The sequence below is a fragment of the Zosterops lateralis genome, assembly GCF_965231275.1.
Source record: "Zosterops lateralis genome assembly, chromosome: 6".
NCBI lineage: Eukaryota > Metazoa > Chordata > Aves > Passeriformes > Zosteropidae > Zosterops > Zosterops lateralis.
Genome location: NC_139761.1, coordinates 22,458,037 through 22,481,499, shown reverse-complemented (window position 1 = coordinate 22,481,499; position 23,463 = coordinate 22,458,037). Strand labels below are relative to the sequence as shown.

The 23,463-nt window shown below is 42.5% G+C and overlaps 1 protein-coding gene across 11 annotated transcripts in view; it reads left to right on the top strand.

Moving 5' to 3' along the window:
* The first annotated feature begins 1,066 nt into the window (after positions 1-1,066).
* Positions 1,067-23,463, top strand: part of GPATCH2L (G-patch domain containing 2 like) — a 34,261-nt gene continuing 11,864 nt past the window's right edge. For 3 of the 11 annotated variants that reach the window (XM_083864113.1, XM_083864120.1, XM_083864119.1), the window contains exons 1-9: positions 1,081-1,150; positions 1,615-1,940; positions 2,058-2,728; positions 8,941-9,005; positions 12,309-12,485; positions 12,858-12,937; positions 14,982-15,049; positions 15,856-15,895; positions 18,016-18,101. In XM_083864113.1, coding sequence (XP_083720239.1) covers positions 2,070-2,728; positions 8,941-9,005; positions 12,309-12,485; positions 12,858-12,937; positions 14,982-15,049; positions 15,856-15,895; positions 18,016-18,101 — 1,175 coding nt within the window. In that variant the 5' untranslated portion in view covers positions 1,081-1,150; positions 1,615-1,940; positions 2,058-2,069. Of the gene's footprint in view, positions 1,151-1,614; positions 1,941-2,057; positions 2,729-8,940; positions 9,006-12,308; positions 12,486-12,857; positions 12,938-14,981; positions 15,050-15,855; positions 15,896-18,015; positions 18,102-23,463 lie in introns of all 11 variants that reach the window. The other 8 variants (XR_014590431.1, XM_083864121.1, XM_083864122.1 and 5 more) reach the window with 6 other exon arrangements.

The following is a 23,463-nucleotide window of genomic DNA, read 5'->3' as shown; positions in this document are numbered from 1 at the left end:
ACTTTCAATATCCTGCATTGTAAAACATTACATGAAAAACGAACCAGTATTGGCTTGAATGTGAGTGCAGCTACGTTGGTTAAGAAAACTCCAAATATCCTTCTGAAAAAAAAAACCACCCAAAAAACAACAGAAGATAAAACCAAACCAAACCCAAACAAAAAAGCCCCTCCCAACCCCCACCCAAAACTAAAGAACAAAACCCCCAAACACCCCCAACCCCCCCACCCCAAAAAACCCAAACAAAAAACCCCAGCAAAAAACCCTACCCGAAAACAAACAAACAAACCCCCGACGATGAAAAAAAAAAAAAACCCTAGAGAAGCATCATGAAATCTGAGAAATAAACCGGAATGTTACGCAAAACTGGATGGTGGCAGGTTCACACCTAGCTTGATTCTGGTGGCTGCTGGTGATGTGTAAATTGTCATGATGGGAAAGGAGAGGGGAGCAGCACTGTGAAGTTTAATTTAGTATAGACACAACTAGCGTGGCAGCAACGAAATGGAAGAGCTTTGATACCAAGTTTATTTGTTGTCCATTAAGAAGGAAATACGATAAACGAGCAGCTGAAGGTCACGTATACGGCAAGGGCTGCCCCGCTGGCAGGTGAGAGACCTGTAAGGACTCCAGTGCCGGCAGCGGCCACAGCGCAGACACACTGAGGGGAGCCCGGAGCACAGCACCCGCGCTGGGGGCGGGCCGGGCCGGCAGAGGGGAGCCCGGAGCACAGCACCCGCGCTGAGGGAGGGCCGGGCCGGCAGAGGGGAGCCCGGAGCACAGCACCCGCGCTGGGGGCGGGCCGGGCCGGGCCGGGCCGGCAGAGGGGAGCCCGGAGCACAGCACCCGCGCTGGGGGCGGGCCGGGCCGGCAGAGGGGAGCCCGGAGCACAGCACCCGCGCTGGGGGCGGGCCGGGCCGGCAGAGGGGAGCCCGGAGCACAGCACCCGCGCTGGGGGCGGGCCGGGCCGGCAGAGGGGAGCCCGGAGCACAGCACCCGCGCTGGGGGCGGGCCGGGCCGGGCTGTCAGGGCTCGGCGGCGGCGCGGCGGCCCCGCCCGCGGGCGGGGCGGGGCGGGGCGGGCGGAGGAAGTGGCCCGGGCAGGCCGGAAGCGGCGCTGAGGAGGGGCTGGCGGAGCGGGGCGCTGGCCGGTGAGTGGGGTCCTCGGGAGGCCCGGCAGGAGGCTGCGCTTCCGGGGCGGCGAGGGCAGTTTTCCCGGCTTTTCCCGGGGAAGCTGGGGGGTGTCGGGCGGAAACAGCGGCGTCTCCCCAGAGGAGGGAGTCAGTGCGGCCGGGTCGCTGAGGGCTAAGGGAGGCGGCCTGCGGTTCGCCGGGCTGGGGGTGCGGGTGTTTCTGAGCCTGGTGGCGAGAGAAATCCCACGCCTGCAAGGCACGGGTAGGGACAGGGGTGTTGTGAGGTGAGGGATTTGGCCACGACTTTGGGATTGGCACACTGACAGCCCTGAGGTGTAGGGGTGGTGTTTTTCGGTAGTGGGAGTTGAGGCTTGGTCGTCTACACCCTGTTCTAAGGAGCCCAGGGTCCTGCGCACCTTGCTTTGCTGCTGAAGTGACGCTGGCTTGCAAACTACCTGTTTTACCGTCTGTTTTACTCCCAGCTTCGCTGCTTGTCTACTTTTTGGAAGACTCAATCTGTTTGTCAAGAAGGCTGATCATTCTCTGTGGCTTTACTGACGCTGGGTAGCAAAAACTAGTTGCAGGCTTCAGTACCCTTTGGGATGTGTAATTGAGCATGCTGCTTCAACACAGAAGATGAACCTTAAGGCCTTTTCAGACAGAGACCACTCAGCCCAACTGCTGCAGTAGAGAGAGATCTGTGCCACCATGGCTAGAAGAGGGATTTAACCCTTGCAGAAAGAAGAAGCGAGTGTTAGTCCAGGAAGTGGCAGTTGTCCTGCATTGGGTCCTCCCAGGTAACTTCAAAGTAAGTGTCTAACTCCATTAATGTTACAAAGGTACAAAGGCTGTGGCATATTACAGTCCAGTGATGTGTTGGTAGCAGCATTTATGCCTCGTGCTAATTGTTTGTTATCCTTTTTAGTAGGCATTGCCAATGGATGAACTGGTGCATGACTTGGCCTCAGCTTTAGAGCAGACTTCAGAGCAAAACAAACTGAATGAACTATGGGAAGAGATGGCCCTAAGCCCACGGCAGCAGCGGCGTCAGCTTCGCAAGAGACGGGGTCGTAAGCGACGCTCAGACTTCACACATCAGGCAGAACATGCCTGCTGCTACAGCGAGGCCTCAGAGTCGAGCTTGGACGAAGCTGTCAAAGATTGCCGTGAGGTGCTGACAGCTAATTTCAGTGACTCTGATGACATGGCAGTGGTAAAGCGACATCCAGCTCTTAGTGCCACCCTGAGGAGCAAGCAACACTTGTGGCATGAGTCAGACTCCTTTACAGAGAATGCACCCTGTCGACCTCTCAGGCGCCGACGGAAGGTCAAACGTGTGACATCAGAGGTGGCTGCCAGTCTCCAGCAAAAGCTCAGGGTGTCAGAGTGGAACTGTGAGAGGGGCTGCAGGTTCAAGTCAGCCAAGAAACAGCGTCTTTCACGCTGGAAAGAGAATGCCCCTTGGACATCATCCAGTCATGGCCTTTGCGAGTCAGGAGAGAACAGGCCCTTCCTCAGCAACGGGGGCAGGAAGGAGCGGATAGAGCGTGAAGCTGATGATCAGAAACAAGGTTCAGATGAAAACATGTCGGAATGGTGAGATCTCGGTTTCTTCTCTGTGCTAGTCAGATGGCCGCTTTGCTTGCAGCTACTTGTAAATGCTGTGCCTTGTTTTTGAAGTTCTTAAAAATATTCAGTGCTGCTCTCTTTTTGAAGATGAGAAATATCTCAGCTGCTTCTGTACTATAGAGTTTTACCAAGTCTTTCCTGTCAGTACTGTATGATAACCCAAGATGCTTCCTTGAAAAGTTGGCAAGCTGGTAGGTTTCTGGCTCCTGTTGCACAAGGAGTCCACTGAAATGTCTGTGGCCTTGCAGCTATGATGTGCCATGCTTGTGGCCTATGGTTTGGGGAGTAAACCCACAGCTGGCACTTGTGTTGCGTGATTGATAGGAACTGATCTCAGTTTCTTGTTTTCAGCATTTCCTATAAGTAGTAGTGGATAACAGATTAGATCTTCCATCATTACTGCTAGCCCTCTGTGCAGGTGCTGTGTGAACCTCAGTCTAACCTCGCTTGTAGTTCTACATTTCTGCTCTTGGTCTGATTGTCAAAGCCTAGCTCTGGGGAGAATGTGGTGAGACCACGAAGAAGTTGAGGGGAACTTATGTTACTTAGAGGATAAGCCTGTGCAAACAATGGAGTCTGATGTCTTGGTGTCCAGTTTTGGAGAACTTCAGTGAATTTGTGGCAGAATCACATACAAGGGATTAAAATGAGACATGTAAATGTCATGGTCTAAATTTGCGTTGCCCTTGAGAATTTTTTTCCCCAAGTGTGACTTTTATTCTCTCTGTTGAAGGTTTGGGATCATAAAACTGCTTCTGTCCAAAGAGGTTTTTCAGGTTAGAAAAGAGGCAACTGTTAAGAATCAAATGGAGGAAATTTCTTAATGAATGGCATACAAAAACCAAATGTGATTGCTGAATTTCTAATTACCATTGTGTAAGAACAGCAGACATTGAGGAGACATTTAAAACAAACAAACAAAAAGTATTCTTTTTCATGAAACATGAGGTCTGGAACTCTACTGCAGAACATTTTAGAGGTCAAAATTTAGATATATTCAAAAAGGGAGATGTGGAGCTTAGATATATCAGGGGCTGTTAAACATTACAGCCCAGAGATGAAAGATCCTGCTCAGAAAGTTTTTAAACTGCTGACTTCTAAAAGCTAGAGAAACATACAGAGAAGTGTGCATTTGTCATGTTGTCATGTTCTTTTCTCAGGCACTGTAATTAACAGTCACTGTCAGAGGAGAGTAAATTTGGGAGAAAGTCTAACTCTTCAATACAGTATGATTGTTCATATGTTGAGGTTCAGTTAAGTGTTGTGACAGTCTTGCTCCTGCAGTTTGTCAGAGCGGACAGTTGGCACTTCATTATTATTACGGCTTTGTGGATAATACCTGGAATTGCGAACTTCTCAGTAGTGGTTTCTGGGACACTGTGATAGCTTGGGTTGTAGTAAGTCCTCACTGTGGTCCAGGAAACCACTATTGTGTTTTTACTGGGTCAGTTGTGATTTGTAGCATGTAACTCTTACTGTGTGGTCCCTTTTTTCTTTTAAGAGTGGCTGTCCTTGCTAAAAATGGGTGCAAAGTGGGGCTTTACAAGAAACCTATGAATGGAAACTTTTCGTTACTAGTTGTTAAAGTAGTTTTATCTTCTCAGGGCTGTTTGCTACTTCCGGGAAAAGTAGTGTGCTAAGTAGCCCCTGAATAGTGCATATCAGTGGTGATGGACTGAGAAATACCCTTACTAGATGTGGCAGTGATGGACAGTGTTCCTTGAGTTGTTGTTTTTAACACCAGTTAGAGTCTGTTCCATCATGTCAAACTTGAACTTAAACCAGCAGGCTTTCATCCAGCCTTTAATTGTGCCAGCCTCGGAAAGAGTAAATAAAGAGCTATGTCCAGACTGTTACTTGAGGACCATGCTGGGAAATGGCTTTGTTCTGTCTCAGTCATCCCTTGCTCTCAGACTAATTATTGTGCAAGTGTATGCATCAAATGACACTTACCATCTGCTGCCAAATCCTTGGGATTCTCTCTGGAAAGCTAGTGCTTGGAATATTTGACCTCTCCAACACCACATGTGTGATCTGTGCTGTGACTCACTAGGGAGGGCCACAGTTGGAGGCAGGAATACACACAGCCCTCTTCACTGCAGAGTTTCCCTCACAGCAGTGAAGGATCATGCTTTGGTCTCTACTGCTCTAAATTTAGCACTTAGCTGCTAGGAGCAGAGTGAAAGTGGCTGTGTTTGCCTCACTCCCACTGTGCTCTAGCTGTTTTTTTCTGGTACATTAAGAGAAGTACTTTTCACAGATGTATGACAAGGGCATATCCTGAGGAAGGGAGAAGAAAATTGGATGCCTGGGAGAGCAAATGGTGTGGTTGTCATCACAAGCTGATGAGATGAAAGGTGACTGATGCTGCTTGTGGGACTTGGAAGCAATCTGTGGTGATCTGGTGATTTACAAAACTTTTATACTGAACTGGTTCCACTACTGGTCACTCCTCTAAGAGCAGGGGATGTGGCAAAACGAAATGGGTTTTCAGGCAAACTAAGTTGTGTATTTGGAATGGATTTTTTTTTAACCTTCTTTTTCCTCCCCTACGCTGACAATTGCTTCGGTTTGTTACACAGGAATGAATCTGTAAATGCTAAAATACCTATTATTTTCTCTGCTTTCTAGAAGACTTCTTACCCTAAGTCAGGTCAAAGACCTGTTTATTCAGTTGATAAACTCCCATTCATGGAGAAAGTCTTGGATATGGGTTCTTAATGAGGAAATAGTATTTTTTTCTAGTTTGCTTGTGGGACTGTGCCTAATCCATTCCTGGAGGAAGATGAGCTGCAGTATTGTGATTCAAGCGTGCATGTAATGAAATCTTTGAAATTGTTAGTCAAATGTGGCAAAAGGTGAACATAAATTGAGAGAAGGATGGATGTGCAGGGACACGATGAGGAAATGATGATGGTTCTGAATTGGGTAATGACATGACCCAGTACCTGATCTAGAAATAATTGTGGAAACAACAAAGGAAACAAATGGTTTTAGTTTAAGCAATTGTTTGTGTATTTGTACAAAGGTGACAGCTCCTAAGACTGTTAGAAGTAACATACCTTTCTGTCCCTAAATGTTTTGAGATTCCCTGCAGCCATAATAAAACAAAGGCAAATTATGTATTGAGTGCTGAAGTTTTTTCTCTTGTTTGTCTAAATACTTCCAGAATGGTCTGGGTTTGGTTTGAGGGCAGAACAAACCATAGTACAAGAGCTGTCAAAAAATCACTTTGAGTAGTGTGTTTGCTTGTGAAAGATATGCAGTTGGTCTCATCTGTTTTCAAGTACCAAAACTCTTACTGTGACTCTTTCAAACCTGGGATTCTACTGACCCACCAATGCTGTGAGATTTCACTGGTTTAGTGCTGATGTGTTTGTTGTGGTTTAACCTGGATAGGCAGCTCAGCTTCATAAAGCTGGCTTGCTCACCCCCACTGCAGGTATGAGGGATGAAGATGGAAGAGTAAAAATGAGAAAACTCTTAGCTTTAGGTAAGTTGGCGTAGTAGGTAAAGCAAAAGTTATGTGTGCAACCAAAGCAAAATAAGGAATTCACTACTTCCTATCAGCAGGCAGGTGTTCAGCTATCTCCAGGAATGCAGTCCTCCATCATCTGTAACATTAATTGGGAACACAAACACCACAACTCCAAATGTCCCTGGCTTCATTCTTCTTTTTCCCAGCTTTTATTGCTAAGCATGACATTATATAATGTAGGATATCACTGTGGTTAGTCATGGTCAGTTGTCCTGCCTGTGCACCCCCAGCCTGCTCACTGGCAGGGCAGTGTGTGACCCTTGGCACTGTGTAAGCACTGCTCAGCAATAGCTAAAGCATCCCTGTGTTATCAACACTGGTCACAAATCCAAACCATAGAACCAAAGTGCTACTATGAGAAAAAATTAACTCTGTGCCAGCCAAAACCAGTACAATGTTCTGGCCTGAGAATGTGACCATCACTCGTTCTGAATGTGCAGTTAAGTTGCTTTATCCTTTGGAAGGGAGCTGCTTTGATGACAGCCTGCAGTTGCATTCATGAGTCTGGCTAAGCTGATGAATTGGAGGCCAGTCTCTCCATTTAAAAAAAAAAAAAAAAAAAAAAAAAAAATTATCCTCTCTCTTGGAAGGCAAGTGACAAAGACAGAGTGTTCTGCTTCCCCTCCTTCTCCAGCCCAGCCTGACCTTCTGCAGCCCCTCGGTGCCTCTTGTTTTCTTATTTTTATAGAAAATCAATATCCCTCCTGACACAAACAATAGCTCAGGCAAAAGAATAAATGGGGGAAACCTGAGATCTCTGTCCATCACCTCTCAGTTTAACTCCCCCAAACTATTTAATTATAAGCATGCTTTGCTCCAGGTGTTTGCGACAGTGAAATTGCTAAATGAGGACCATTTTAACCAAAGATTGGGTGATCAATAACACTCTATAGCAGTAGCTTGTCGGATCAATAGCATTCATTATTTCATGGTTAAGGTAAGTAGCCTCCTTTGCAAGTGGAGGTCATTAATCAGTGCTTACTGGACCTTCAGAAAGGCCTGCATAGGAGTCTAGTTTGTGTTCAGCCCTGCAGTGTAAAAAAGGGTAGTGAAGAGAGTGAAATCCCTGAAAGTTTGTTCCTGTAAAGCACTGGCAGTGATGCTTATCTATAAGGAACTAAAGAGTTCTCAGTGCAACAGGGTGCTTAAAGTACTGTTAATATGACCTGGATTCTTGTCAGTGCTTTTTCCTTTCTCAGGCACCTTTCCTCTGAGGATGCTAAAACCCTTATGAAGCAGTCACTCAGTCCTCACATCTGCAGCTTGTGAGGATTGTTTATCCAGGCTATCAAAAGGGAAAGCAGGCACTCTAAGAGATTGATCCAGGGTCATACAGTGAGTTGGTAGGAGAGCTTGGGATGAAACAATTAATTCGTGGTTCTCAGTCCTTAGCCTTAATTGCTGTGGTATATATGTGGGAGGATGAATTCATGGCCAAGCTTTATAATGGATTAATTTGGAATTTGATATTAACTTACATGCTGAAAGGTGAGAATACTGTACAGATTGTTCATCCTTTAAGTATAAATGGCCTTTATACAATGATGAAGATGCAGAGTTTTAGATACCCAGCATGATGAATTGACTTGGCTGTACTTCAGAGTTCATTTTCTAAGAACAATAATATGCTCACAAAATAGAGTTTTATTCTGTGCCTGCAGTTCTTTGGAGTGACACATTTTGTGGTCCCGCATCATTTAGCCTTGTAAATCAAGGGATTTCCAGTTGATACTGGTCTCTAGTATGATCCCGTTTCCCTGGAAAAGTGGAATCCAGAGATACTTTCAAACAGCATTCCCTGCCTGGAGACTGATTCTACTGCTGACTTACACCTGGTGTTCTCATCTAAAGTGTTAGTGCTCAGGGAGTAGGCAGTAAGTAGTTTCTGCTTGTCCTAGTATCTCTCAACTAAATCAGAGGAGGTATTGCCTGAAGTGTCCAATGATTTCAAGTCAGCATTAAAGCCTTTTGATGCTTCAGACTGACATGAGCATTTACTTCTGCTACAAATACTTGTCTAGCTTTCCAGTCAATTAATGGCTTTCTACACATTAATGTCTAGCTTTATTCTTTTGTTCAAGAATTAAATTTCCTCGAACTACTTCAGCAAATGTATGTCATGCTATGACAAAGTTGCATTCAGCAGCAGCAAGTCATGCTGTGCTAAGGTATGTAGCTGGAGAGTTGTAAATGGCCTAGCTGCCCTTTGCTCCATATAAAATAAAGATTGGGAGGGGAAGGCTGTTTGTGTGACAGTGTAACATTTTTGAGGTAAAGAAATCTGAAGTAGAAAACTTAAGAGGGTTTTCAGTAGCTGTTAAGTAACCCAAGGACAGAGTATTCCAGATGATACCATGGTTAGGGTTATTAATTCTAGTACCTGAGACAAATGCCATTTTATTAATTGCTCCTTGATAACTTTAAACTAGATACAGAATTCTACTCTTTTTCAAGTGATGCAGCATTTATAAATATTAATGGGAAGCAGTTATGTTCTGTTCTAGAGCCAGTCATGTATCTGAAATTCAGTTTTTGTGAGATGCATAAAGTATTTTGGTCAGTAAAATGTAATAGAGTGGTTTTTGTATTGTGCTTATTGCAATTGTAACCATGTGGTTTTTTTTCTGTGTTTTTGTTCCAGTGAAACCAGCAGTGTTTGCAGCAGCAGTGATACGGGCCTGTTTACCAATGATGAAGGCCGCCAAGGTAACAAGTGTCCTGTGATTTTCCTCATGTGCTGCTAGGGAGTTTCTTACTTTCTTTACAAATGCAAAGGAAGATCTGTGTTTGAAGAGAGACAGAGAGAGAAGTGTGTGAGGAAACACCACTGTCAGGGAGTGGCTAGAAGTTAAGAAATGAGATGAGGGCTATACATGTATGATTTTCGTAACACTACACTTTTCCTAATGAAATACTTTGTGTATCAGATCCATAATATTTACAATATAAGAAGCTGTTATTGTGGAAAGGCACAGAGATACAGGAGGAATTTGAGAGCTCTTCATAATGAAGAAGCGCAGCTTATGATTTGTTTCTCTAGGTGTTTTAAGTGTTGTCTACATACCATTAGTGCCTGAATCTGCTAGTTATTTTCTCTATGGGCAGGAAGAGAAAATGGGAAAAAAAATAACTTAATACTGACAAGTCACCTAATAGACTGTGCTAATGAGATGATGGTAATATGTGATAGGTTTCATTTATTTAAATGTGCGTTCCTCCCTTGCTGTTATATGCTTTAGTTGAATGTGGTATTTTGAATGTCTGTTGTAGAAATGGTATCTTAGGAGTTTTGAGTGTGAAGTGCAATCTGGTTTTATTTATCAACCACAGCACAGTGTTCAGTGGATAGGGGATATGGCAGAAGTTAAGTGCGAAATAGGTTGTAGTTGGCACATAGGCATTGGGGACTATTACATTTGGAGCATGTGGAATGTGACCCTAGAGACCAGCAATTCTGTGCAGTCTGATTCTGTCACATTTCACAAGCTAAGATTTGGATGAGATCTCTTCTGGGAATATACGAGTGCTAAAGGAAGTAGCACCAGTAGCTCAATAGGATATGCTGTTTCCACTACCTTGTTAATGGCCCAGGTACCTGTGTAAAGCAACACAATGATAGCAAACATTCTTATGTGTTTTCTGATGGTATTTTCAGCTGTAGGACCAATCTGTGATCTTAGGGGAATATAATACTTTCTTAAGAGTAGGGATTTCAAATATCAGCTTTGGCCTTTGCTGAAAAATAACTGTTTCCAGACTCTAGTTCTTCAAAGGCAACAGAAGAACTGTTTGCCTTCTCTTTTTACTGATGATTGTTCAGGGGGAGCTGAAATTAGTGAGCACTTGTATATCAGATGATGAAGCAGAGTGGTGACTGAAGTGTTTTACTTCATCACCTGAGACACGATTGATGGAGACTGGGTAGTGTGTATATATATACTTGTCTATATGCTTGCCCTATATACTCGCCCTGATTTTATACCCTGTTTTAGACAGTAATTTTTGGCTGCTACTAGAAGTAGGATGCTCAATATACAGGAACATGTAGAAATATGACTTAGATAAATTAATAAAGTCCAATTATAGCCTTCCCTGTCTAGGTAAGAGAAGAGGTTTGACATCCTTGTCATCAGGTCTCTCTCTGTTCAAACAGTTTATACTGTGATAGCTTTCTGGCAAAGATGTTTTACCTTACAGTTACATTAAAAGGGTTAAAAATATTGTTGCTCTTTCAGATTAAATAAAAATATCTCCTTTTCCTTTTTTTTTCCTTGGCAATTCTTAATCATTAAGTAAATAAAAAACCAACAGCTTTTCATGTCAGTGAGATGGAGAGAGCACAAAATTTAAGGTTTTTTTGGCACAGATCATCACCTTATAAATAGTTTTCCAGCACAATTCCAAGCTTAATAATGGGAAATTTAAACTGACAGCATTCTTAAATGCAGTTTTTTCCCCCTCTTTCTTTTGAGGTCGCATCATGTAATATTTGTGCTGTTGCTAATTAAATAAATCGTCTTTGCAACTGCACATACCAGCACAGTTCTGTGAGCAGAGAATGATCCTAGTTCATAATTTGTTTGTAAGGTGGGGTTTTTGGTTTTATATTTGTTAAGTGCACTGGGATCTCTCACAGTGAAACTTACTGCATGTTAGCATATGATGCTGATTGTTAAAGTTGGTCTTGTGTAAGTAGTGATTTGAGGTACGACAGGGCACTATGTTCATAGACCCAAATTTCTAGGAGTAGTTTAGCACAAATTATGATCTCTTAGAGGAACTATCCAACGTTACTTAGTTTTAATTTACTGTGAAGTGGAGATGGGATTTTTATATTTTAAGATATAAGTGGTAAGTCAACTTGATGCATGACAGAAAAACAATGTCAGAGCTTTGGGATAAAGTGTTCTGTCTGTCCTGCCTGTTGCTGTTCAGACTTGGTTTCATGTGTTGCTTCTTCTGTTATGTGCAAGACTGCAGCATTCTCACTAGGATAATTTTTTTTAACTTTATTGTATTCTTTCTTGCCTTTTTTTTTTTTCTTTTGTAGTTTTTGTTGTTGTTTTGTTGTTTTTTTGCTTGAGTTGAGACTTAATGGTAGGCAAATGAGAATTTACTCTAAGGTAGGCAGGTTAGTTTGTTAAGGCAGATGGAGCACCTTGCAATTACATGGCACTGTTTATGAGTTGGGCTGCTGAAATGCTACGTGTGTCAGGTTCTTAGCTCTCCTCCTGCTTTTTTTTTCATATGCTGCTCATGTGTGCTACTGCTCTCGGGGAATTTCTGGCCAGACAGATTTACTATGAACAGTGTCTGATGCAGTTCAGTTTTAGACTGCATTTGCATTAACTACAGCAACCCAGCTCTGTGTAGACTTTGGTCATGACTTCTGTTGCTGCTGCTTTAGTTTTGCGGAGGGCTTGTAGTTCTGAGAGATTCTAAGAAATTTTGATTGAGAGCAACTCACAGCATGGTTAATACTTACACTCAGAGTGACCATTTCTGACAGTTACATGTTTTTGTCTTAGGAGACCAGGGGTCTTTCTCATCAGTATGTTTCTTTTGTTTACCCTGTGAGCCTGGTCTTCCCCTCTTGTGAAGTCTCTTCTGTGACAGCCTATAACATGTGCCAAATGATTGGCCTCTACCGGTGTTGCAGTAATTACTTCAGAGAAAGAGTTCTGCATAAGACATCACACAACATTGAACTAAGGTTGATGAGATGCAGTAGCAACAGAGTGCTAAACCTGCCCTAGGCAGGTCTATAAAGAGGCTTTGTTCTATAGGGAAATTCTGGAGACTGATGAGTTGGATAGTTTAAAGCATTTAGTAAGCCCCATAGTTACTGAGGATCATTGAAACAGAATACAAATATAAGGCTCTTCAAGAACGAATTCCTAATGAGACTTCAGCTGTTTCACATTCAGATATGCCTACTTGTAGTATTTTGAGGGACTGTCACAGGGTACATTGATGTTATTTGTGGCTAATTCCATCCTATTTCTTTAGGAGATGATGAGCAAAGTGATTGGTTTTATGAAGGAGAATGTGTTCAAGGATTCACTGTCCCCAACCTTCTTCCCAAGTGGGGAGCTGATCACTGCTCTGAAGTGGAGAGGATTGACTCAGGCCTGGATAAGCTCTCTGTTTCCACCTTCCTTTTGCCCTCACGGCCTGCTCAGAGAGGTGAGGTCCATAAGGAATTGTGTTTGAGAACTTTTGATGTGATGGCATGAGTAGGTTCTGTTCATAGGTGTTGCATTTAAACTGGTATTGGTGATCTGTTTTGTTTGTTTTTTAAGATCCAATTAAGAAAAAGCTGCACTATTGCCAAGTTTACTGAAATAGTCATACCAGCTGCCCACTGGCAGTTTTCCTTTTTTTAAAAGTAAGGATTTTATTTGATTTGTGAATAAATTGGCATATCTACATCTTTGAGACTGACAAACAAGAGACAGAGGATCTGATTTGATTACTGAACTAAGGAGTTTTCCTGGTGGCTTTGTCAGGAAGAATCTTCTGTATTCATTGCTCAGTTTTTCTGCATTTGGTTTTCAGGATTTCATGCTCGCCTGAATCGCCTTCCAGGAGCTGCTGCCCGCTGCCTCCGTAAAGGTCGGAGGAGGCTGGTCGGCAAGGTATGCCCTTTTGAAAGATGGTAATTTTGTATTTCAAATTCTGATCAGTCCTGAAGTACTATTTGAAGATACCATGTAAATTGTTTTCTGCAGAAAGTGGTCCTGTATATTTTTTGTTTCATGTATTGCTTGATTTGTTTAACTGCTTTGACTGTCAGAGGATGATTGAGTGACTAAGTGGATTTTAAGGCACATTTGGAGTGGCAAAGACAGCTGATCAGCACTGAAAGCAGTATGAAAGGAGGCCTGAAGAAGAATGACAGGGAGCATAAATATCAAGAAGATTTAGACAGAATATAGGAGAAAATGATGATGGCATGAGACTTGTGCATGCTCATCTGAGACTACAAGGGCAGAGAGGTGGCTCAAAGGTGAAGGAAGGCCAAATTTTGTATAGGGAAGAAGACTGGTATGAATGGCAGCACTGGAAGGTGGTTTTAGCAGTTGCATTTTTAGTGGGCAGACAGGAGAGTAAAATGGTAAATGCAGACAAAGCTCCCCAAAGCCATTGACTAGTTTTGTTATAGGTAGGGCAAACACCAAACAAAATATCAGTCCCTTTTGTAATAGAAAGATACTTTGCAGATGTTTGTCTAGAAGAGAGGGGCACACCTAGTTGGGTCTGAATTATTGAGTGCTGCTGTTTGTTGTAAAAGGTGATTCTGAGAGGGAAGGTATTGGCTGTATTTGGCTTTTCTTTTTATTAGTATGTGCTCTGTGCTTTTGGAAACATTGGCATAAGTTCTGAGCTGGTTGGCCGTAGTCTGATAACAAGGTGTGTTAGGGGGGCCAGGAGTCTAGAGGAGTGTGACAGCTGCCTTCTGTTCAGTCATACTTGAAAGATCCTTGTCTGCCTCTTCTTTCTTCCACTCACCTTGCTTAATTGTAACCAGCATTCAAAATATGAATCCTCAGCTGGCAAGAAACTGACTTTACGTAGGGTTCCTGAGGCCACCTGCAAGTGACTGGGCCTGGCGGCACACCTCTAATGATCCAAATGAGAAGGATAATATTTACTTGTTTAATTTATCTTCATCACCTTAAAGGGATCTTTGTCATTTGCTGCGGAGGTCACTGCTCCCCCTTCCCCATCTCTCTCGAAATTGTAATCATAAATAATGAGTTTCATTCAGAGCTCCCCGCCAGCGAGCTGCTAATTACCAAAAGTATGGCTTGTAATTTACACAGTAATAAACCGTAAATTTAAACATTATGGCACTTTAAGTTAATAATTTTCCTGCTGTAACAAATAGCCCGTCTTTCGCCCCTGCTGCTACAACTGCCCCCAAACTTTGAGTGTGTTTTGTCTATGTACCTGGCACAAACAAACCTCCCCTGTGAAAGACTTTTGCCCTCATCTTCAGTCCCTTGATGAAAAGTGTACTTCTTTCTTGGAGGCAGTTGCTATGCAGATGTGAACAGCTGGTGCTTCAGGCTGTGTATGTACGTGCATGCCAGCATTGAGTACATACACAGGGCAGCATCTCGCAGGAAGCAACATGCTCCCAGAGCAAGTCCTCTCTCCTAGGACCTACCTTGTCTTTAGTTGCTAGATGTCCTGCTGCTGAATTGCTGTTTTCAGTAAGGGCAAAAGCATCATGCTTTTACTCCTTAATTTATTCATTGGTGGTTGGTGAATCCCCACTGTTAATGAAACAGTGTAGTGTCCTAGCTCAGCCTGTTTCTAGCCCAACTGACCCCAGTAACATGGAAGAAGCACTTCCCAGCCATCTCCCCTGCTCTCATGCATCCTTGTGCTGCATACTTTGTTCTAGTCCAGTTTATGGTGTGCCCCTCTGCAAGCAATCACTAAAAATAAAAAACAAGCCTCAGAAATAAAATTGCACGATTTTCTGCTATTCTAATAAGTTAAATCATCTCAGGTGAAGTTCTAAAAGGAAGGAGTGAACATGTTAGCTGCAAATGGGCTGGTAAGGAAAGGATATGACCCAAGGGAATAAGACTTGTTCTTCCTGGCAGCAGCAAGCTATTCTCTGCTCACTGTGTGAGAGTTTGCAACCTTTTGCCTGTCTTTGTGTTTCAGGAGACCTCCATGAGCACTCTGAGCACCGAGAGGCTAGGTCACATTGTTAGTGATCCACGTCAGAAAGAGTAAGGCCCTTAACAGCTGTTGTATCGAACTTTGAGAGGGGAAAAAGAGCTATAGGATCCTTTTCTCTTCTGGGAGTGAAGGACATGAAGAGCTGGATGAACATTTAAGGGTACCCTGTGGAATGGGAGACAGTATTCTACTGATGGCTTCTCTGTTTTCTTACTTGTAATTGCTGACTTCCCCTTTGTTTTATATATATATATGTGTGTGTGTTTATATAAGGCTGCCCCAGTGTGTGGATGTTTTTTGCAGTCAGCTTTTTTTTTCTTCCTCCCTTACAATGTGCAATTGCAGTAACTGCAGATCTTTTGGACATTAGGAGAAGACTGAGCCCCAGATATTAATTATTTTAAATGCTTCTTTGTGGAGCTGTACTATGGGTGCATACCCAGATTGCAGAAGTGATGCTGACAAGGCAGGTGTGAAATTACTTTTTCTTTCTTTGGTGTTATGTCTCCTTCCCCAGTTAGTGTATTTAAATTGTAGTCAGCACTGGAAATAGTCATGGTGCTTATCTTTTGGCATCTCCTTAATGCTGTTCTGGGGAATGGGTAGGTAAGGATGGCACATCTTGACTGTAGTGCAGTGCGTCCAGCCTTTACTAGCTGTTGATGCCTAATTTTCTTCCGTGTATCTGAAATTTCTTGTTCTTAATATGACTCCTGATGATGTTTAATCTTTTTCCTTCTCCCTCCATCTTTGTTCTTCCCTTCCCCTTCTCTTATTCCCAACCCTCTTTTTTTTCCCCCCATGTTCGTTCCTTGGCATTGCTCCTACCTGTCCTTTCGACTCTGCCTCGTTCCAGTTTTTGGTTACCATCCATGGGGAAGAGAGATCGCAACCAGGTAAGGTGACTTTGCTTTTCCTTTTTTTTTTCTTGGTTTCCTTCTCTCTAGAAATAACATAATGCTGGCTTCTGATTTCCCACACTCTGCACATGAGGTAAGGCAGTCCTGTCCCTTCTCATTTTGTTAACTGATGTCTTCTGGGCTTTGAACACAACCCATTTCTCAGGAGTTGTGTTGTCTATTTAAACTGAATAGCTCAGGAACTCCTTTTATTTATCTCCCCGTTTCAGGTTAGTGTAGGCCGTCCTTTCTGACAGTGAGTGGGAGTGAAAATGCCTCTTGACAGGAGGAGCTTTGCCCCCTCAAAATTCCATAAGAATTAGAACATTTTTCTCTTTTTAAATGCTTTGTTTTGCCTTGTTTGGCTCAGGCTTCTACCTGATAGTCTCATCCACAGAGAAGGGAAAAATGGTGAGCTTAAATGATGTAGTTAAATAGCAGCTGTAACAAGAAAATATAAGAGGTGATAAGCAAGAGAAATAGGCATTCTTGTGACTGAAACTCTTGTGTGTACACTTTTATATTCTCCAAATAAGTCTTTCATAGCTTCAGTGCTAGGTTTGTTTTTTTTTTTTTTTTTTTTTTACTTTAAGATACAAAAGCTGAGGTTCTTAATAGCAAAAAGCGAAAAAAAGCACTCTCCCATTTGAGCAGTCATGTTGTAACAGTGCTCCTGGCCATGCACACTCCTTTCTATTCCTACACGAGTTGTTTTGTGGTTGGTGAGCAGTAGGACTGAATTTTTTTTACCTTTCAGGTGACTGAAAATGTGTATATAGCAAGAAATAATTTTCAAGCTTTTATGCAATTGTGTATTTTCCATTAGTGAGAACATTTTACAGATTATTTTTATATTGCTAAAGATAAGAGTAACTATATAAGCTTTAAAATGACCAAAAGTAAATAACTTCAGTTTTTCTTAAATGAATTTGAATCAGCCATTCCAGTAACAGAGGGTTCTTGGTGATTCCCCCTACTGTGCAGTTGCAGTGTTACTTCACTGACAGTAAAGGAGCAGTCCCACTTAAGGAGGAGCTCCCTGATAGCAGCAGCTCTGTGGTTCATCTTCTTTCTCAGAAAGGTGGAGGGTAAAGGCCTAGTACTGAGTTCTGAAGTTGCAGATAGCTTGTATGATGAGTCCTGCTATAGGTGTGGATTGTTCCTTTGTCCTTATTTAAGAATGCATCAGTAATCTTAGTAATAAAAGAAGAGTGTTCAGGAGATTGGTCTAGTACTTTGCAAAGCAGATGGAAATTCATTTCCTGCCTTGAGGTGTGAATTATAAATGAAGAGGAAATGCCAAATGGAAGTATAAAGCAGGTACCCCAGAGAAACTACCAGTCTAAAGCTTCTATATACATATTGAGCAAAGTTTGTTCCATGCATTGATTGACCAGATTATTCCATTTCTGTCCTGACCATCAAAAATCCTGACCGTTGTATTTTCTACAGTAAGCTGTCATGTGCAGCTTTGATACACTAGACAAATCTTGAGGGTATGTCCAAAAGAGTATCTTACATTAGCCTGACCATGCACTGTTGCAAAAATTTGTTTTAAGCAGTTTGCAAAGACAGCTTGTGAGGTTGGAGGGGAGTGGAAGGAGCAACTCACCATGGAACGAGTTGGGTGCTCATTGTGAACTTAACCTGGTCGATCTGAGTCTTCTAGAGGTCTGTTTCAGTGATATACACAACCCTTGGGAATACAGGAACTGCTCCATGGAAAGTTCTGTGCTGGCACAACTCATAACAGTGACTTTTTTTTCTCTGCAATGTGAAGGTAGACAAGATGGTTTCTGAAAGAGAAGCAGACTTTTTTCTCATGGCATGCAGCAATAGAGCACTTATGCTCTTAGTCAAGCAGCATTTTTAATAATGCACGTTGGAAGACGAGTGTGCTGAGGCTGTCTGTTGTGAGAAGGTGGTTATGAGATTTGCTGTTTCACCCTTTGGGCTAGCCTTTTGTCTGAAGTGTGAGCCTGTTCTCATCTAGTCTTTACCCCTTGAGGTGCTAGAAAGGTCTGCTTATACTGTGTGAACAGAACAGATCTGAGGAGCTTTATCTGGGCACTATTTCTTTTAATGCTTTGCTTAAATAAAATCTCTTGACTTTCCAGTTCAATCCATTATCTCCTCTGTACTCTCTGGATGTGCTTGCTGATGCTTCCCACCGAAGATGCTCACCAGCACACTGCACTGCCAGGTAACTCCCTTGCTCTGCTCTCTCGGGGTTGTCTCACTTCGCTCTCCTGAATGTCTTCAGTAGTGCTGTGTGATCTGAACAGTCCTCATGGACCTGGAACTTAAATGCACTTTTCCCTGGGCAGCCCATGTCCAAACTTAGCAAAAATGTAGCAATGCAGAGACATTTATATGAGAGTTTCAATGGACTAAGTGCTTACAGTATATGAAACGGTGTATGACAGGCAGAACATACTGTTCCTTTAGAAATAACTGTAATGTGTTCTAAAACGTGCAATGAGTTGCTGCAAATCTGTTTTATAGGTACAGATGGACATAGTATCATTGCCCACTATTAAAATTGAAACAAGATAAGAGGGAAAATGCTGACAAACTGGTGGGCGACATGCTGAAGCATTTTGGTATCCTGGGTGTCTAATACAGACCCTCTGAGCAGATTAAGAACTCACCTGAAGTGACCTCTAATGGCTTGATATCTCTCTACAGCAATAGCTGAGATTTAGATCTGGTTTGGCCAGATGTTAGGTATATTTGAGGCTGCATAGTTCGGGTTAATATACTAGTCAGGCACCTTCTGCTGACTAATCCTAAATTAAATTCAAGTGTTGGCCTTAGAGGTGACTCCTGTTTTTGTGCTGCAGGTGACTATCTAAAGGTAAGGTGCCCTTGAGCTCTTTCCCCATGCAAGTAGACAAAGCCTTGCTTTGGACACAATTCTGCTTATGTACTTGTAGCAGGGACCCAATCTGAGAGAAATGTCTGGACTTTCAGCTTCATGGCTTTCTTTCCCTTGTTAATTAGCAAATAGAGCATGAAAAATGTACTAAGGTTGTATGTGTCTGAACAGAAGCTTGGCACCCACCCAGCAAAGCTTCTCTTCCCACTGGCTTCTGCAGGGAATTTTGCGATGTCGCACCATGACCTCATGCTGCTGTAACCAGCATGTTAAAGCTGGAAAAGGGGAGGGAGGAAGAAATCAGCTCTTAAATGTTCTACTGGATGAGAATAAAAAGAATTTAGAAGATTGTGCATCAGCAAATTGATTCCTCTCTGTGCTTTTGCCCCACTCTGGGGATGTTTTCTGCCTGTGAAGCAAGAAGATGGCATGCTCTCTTCATTTTCAGCTAGGATAACCTTTATTTTGCCTCCAGTGTTTTACTTGGTGGTTTATAGAAGTTTCTCTTCCACAAAAGTGAGCTGGACAAATCCTGCTTGCAAATTCAAACTGGGCAAAATCTCTACCTTTATGATGGTCAGTTAAGGCCCTTTCCAAAGCCAAGCTCTTTGCAAGGGATTTCTAAACCTGGAGAGATTGTGCTTGCTAGGTTTTTCTGGGTGTATAGTCTAGTTATCCAGTTAATATATATGTTTGGTTCCCTCCTCTAATGAACAAGTGGCTGGTGTCCTGACAAACATGATCACTGATGAGTTGTTACTGAGTTGACAGAGAAATTGTACTAGCCCAGATGCAGTTGTGTTTTTAAATGCCTGGAATTTGAGAAAATAGTTCCTATTTTATAGTGAAATGTGCTCAAGAACTTCAATAGGAGAAAGAAATATGAAAAGAATGAATGTGTTTTGTGGCCCCATGTATGTGGCAAGGGTTGAACAAGGAGCCTGCTTTATGTAAAGATACTGCTAAGGGCGTAGAAAGGAGATTGTTCCTTCAGAGAAACATTTTCTTGGTAGTAGTTCTTTAGTTTTACATGCCAAGCATACTCATTAGTGGTCCATTTTCTTACAGGAGGTTCAGCTGATTTCTGTAAGCTCAGATAAGCTATTGCCTCAGTTAACATCTGCTTTCGCCATGTATGGAATAAATTTCAGTAGTTTGTGCTTTAGGAAGCTTCTGTCAGCTCGCACCTCATCCTGGAGAAATTCTGCTCCAAAATTTGCCAGAATGTGGTGTGTGTGTGTAAGGGAAGCAAATCCTCTAAAATAATATGAAATATATTAGAAAAGACATGGTCTTGATGTTGTGGTCATCCAGTTTCTTGAACCTGACGCCTGCTGTGCCATGCAAAATCTCCTTTCTCTGCTTTGTTTCTGCTATCATGGAGTGTGTCCAGTGGAGTATATTTACCAAGTGGAGTATTTTATCTGCTATGAAACTGTTTTCTTTGTCTCACTGGTGGATTTTGGTGCAGTTTGTCTGGAAGACTGGCAACTCAGTACTTTTGTTTAAGCAGAGCTGAAGGCAGAGCTCAGAATACTGAGCACAGCTGAGAATTAAGAAAGAACCTCCTCCTTGACACTGACAAGCCTATGTGGAAGGTTCCTTGGGAAGTCTTATTTGAAAGGCAGGATAAATCGTACACTACCTTTCTTGATTTATGTCTGTGATGAGAAGAGCTTTCATTCAAAGTGTATGCACAGCACTGGGAATTTCACACCCATCATTAGAAGCAGTTTGGTGTGTGTGGTGACTGTTATCATTAGTGGTATAATTTTATTTTGTGAAGCAAGGAGAGTTTTCTGCTTTCTTGCAGTCCTCCCAAGGGATGGCTGGTGTATTAATTTGCTGTATTGCCTCCTGGCTGTTCCCAGACTGTTTTTCCTCTTCATCATGGAATTTTTAATGGCCCTGCTGCCTCTCGGGAGGCATGCAAGGAAGAGTACCTCAGGGATCTCTTCTTTTTTCACATGCCTATAATTACTCTCCTTTAAGAGCACAAAACGTTTGCTAATCATGTCTTGTCTGCTAAGGTTTCGACTTCATGATGCAGACTGCTAAAAGCAAGCAAGTAGAGACTTACATGGGCCACTCAAGGGATCCTTCCCTCTTTCCCCTCTGCCTGTTTGCCTCTCTGGGAGGCGTGGTCTGAACAGAATTTTGTTGTTGAGCTCCTTCTACTTAAGAGGATTTTGTACAGGCTGAAGTTGAATATCATATTAGATGTTGATTATTAAATATTCTGTAGCTGAAAAGATGTTGTACGTTGTTGGTTGATGGAATGCTATTCCCTTGAGGCAAGGTAAGAGTTTCAGAAGAGCCTAGAACCAGCATTCCCTTTAATTTGAATGGCAGCCAGAATAAGAGAGGAAGGTAGGAGATAAATTGTCCCTCATGCCGTTTATTATTTGCCTAGCCTTGAAAATAGGATTATGCGTGAAAAAAAGCATAGAGGTCATAGGAAAAGTGGACCTTAGATGGCAGGTAGATGTTGAAGGTGGAGACTTTGAGAACTGTCTTAGACTTTGGAACAACACAGAGAAAGAAAATTGCTTTGCATGTACTCTGTTAATATTAACTGTAAATCTAGAATTTAATCTGATTTAGAAGCAAGTCTGTCATCTTGCCTGGGACATGGGATGAAAATATAGAGGGGTGAGTGATCTCCTCATTTACTGCTGGTTGCCCCATACTCTGGGTTTGGTGATGCTGTTCAATTGAACAGACTTGAATGCCTCAAATTCTGGTTTCAGCTCTAGAAATACTTGTGTGAAAATAAATACTGTTCTGTCACTTCTGTATCTGTGCAGAGAGATCTTGATATTTCTGCCTCTTACTCAAGCATATGGAAATACAGGGATTGCCTTCAATGCCAGGCCTTTTCTGAGGCAGCCGAAGGAGTGAACAGATGTCCGCAATTTCATACTTTCCTGCTTGAGCAGGACAGTATCCAGTTCATTCTAGGCAACCTTTCTCCCTATTTTCCTTTACCCTTTTTCCATTTAGCTGGAGGATTTTCATGTCTTCCTTTGCTAAAGCCTGGCTAATATTCCAGTTGGGAATATAACTGAATTCTTCTGACAGGCATGCAATGAGCAGCAGCTATCAACCTAGTGTCACATGCAGTCGACTGAGGCCTGATATACCCATTTTGATGAATCCTAATTCTCTGCAGTGAAAAATAAATTCCCCTTGGCTTCAGAATTTTTTTTTTTACTTGCTATTTCAAATCTGTGTACTCAGCAGATCTGGCAAACAGTGGGAGTCTTTCTGGCACAGATACAGCGTGATTCAGTGTGAAAATAGGGAATATAATATATGGGATCACATCTTCTCTGCTTAGAGTGCTTACATGGAAAACAAGAAGAAAATGCATTCACTTGCATTTGCCACGCACAGACTTTTAGGAATGGAATTTCCACATCATTATAATGCTTATTTGGGGAACAGGCTACTGCTGTTGAAGATCTGTGAGATTTGGATGATTGAAGAAGTGAACTGACCTATCAGAGATTTTGGAGTCTGAAAATGTGCTCTAGAAGCCTTCCCAAGAGGCTCTGCAGGGCATAGGAGACTGCTGTGCATCGGGAATATCTACACTGGGATGTGATAGCAAGAACCACTTGTGTGTGCAGGAGCTTTGCATGCAGATAGGATGAGCAAATTGTATTGATTTACACATGTTATGTGCAGATTAGACTGGTGCCCAGCTGGCTCTGTAGTCAAAGAGGAGGAAGAATTCTGCTTTTACTGTTAATTTTGTGAAGCCACCATCAACAGCCTCAGGTAACACCTCAGGGCTTAGAGAAAAGAGCCTTTCATTTGGTTTGTGTTTGCTCTGAATAGAGCATCACAACAGCAACAGCTGGGTTGTGTGGAGTTTCAGTAGCAGTATCTTTGTTAAAAGGCAGTCTCTATTAATATTCACTTTTAACATGAGGATAATAACATCCCTTGGTTTTATGGTAGTAGTAGGCTAATGACTGCCTCTCACTTTCACTGTATGATCCGCGTGCTTTGCTTCTTCTGAGGATAGGGTTAGAATAAAGAGTGTAAGCAGACAAGCTGGATGATGTGAGATGACGGAGAGAGGCATACACCCACAAGTGTGCAATGTGCCTCTTGCCGCCAAGAAGACCAAAGTTGTCACATTTAGCTCTGTATGGCCTTTTCAGAGACCTTTGATGTGAGATTTAGATTTTTACCCTGACTTATAAAAGAGTGGACATCTTCCTACAATTTAGCCTTCATAGATAGTGAAGTTTTTAGGGTCCTGATGCTGTTCAGTAAGATTCTTTGTGGGCTGATGTCTCCTTGTGCTCTATGTTGTCTCCCAGAGATTATATTGCCAATCCTAATTTTCTGCTGAGGTACTGTGGTAGATGTAAAAGAGTGGCAAACTCTAGTGCACAGTCGTCTCAAACTGTAGAAGTGAGATGGGAGTCCTGTATATGCAAGTACTGGTCATTTAAAAACACGTAAATAAAGTAATAGAATAAATATGTAGAAAAGAAATGAAAGGAAGCATTACTTCTGACACGTTAGAGACTACCATGAATTTCATCTTTCTGCATAACAAAGCCTGTTTTTTCTCCACCATAACCTCCATGTGCAACTGGCTTCCATAAGTACTATGTTAAAAACAAAAGCAAAAGACAAAAAGTATTTCCTGAATAATTCCTTTAGTTTG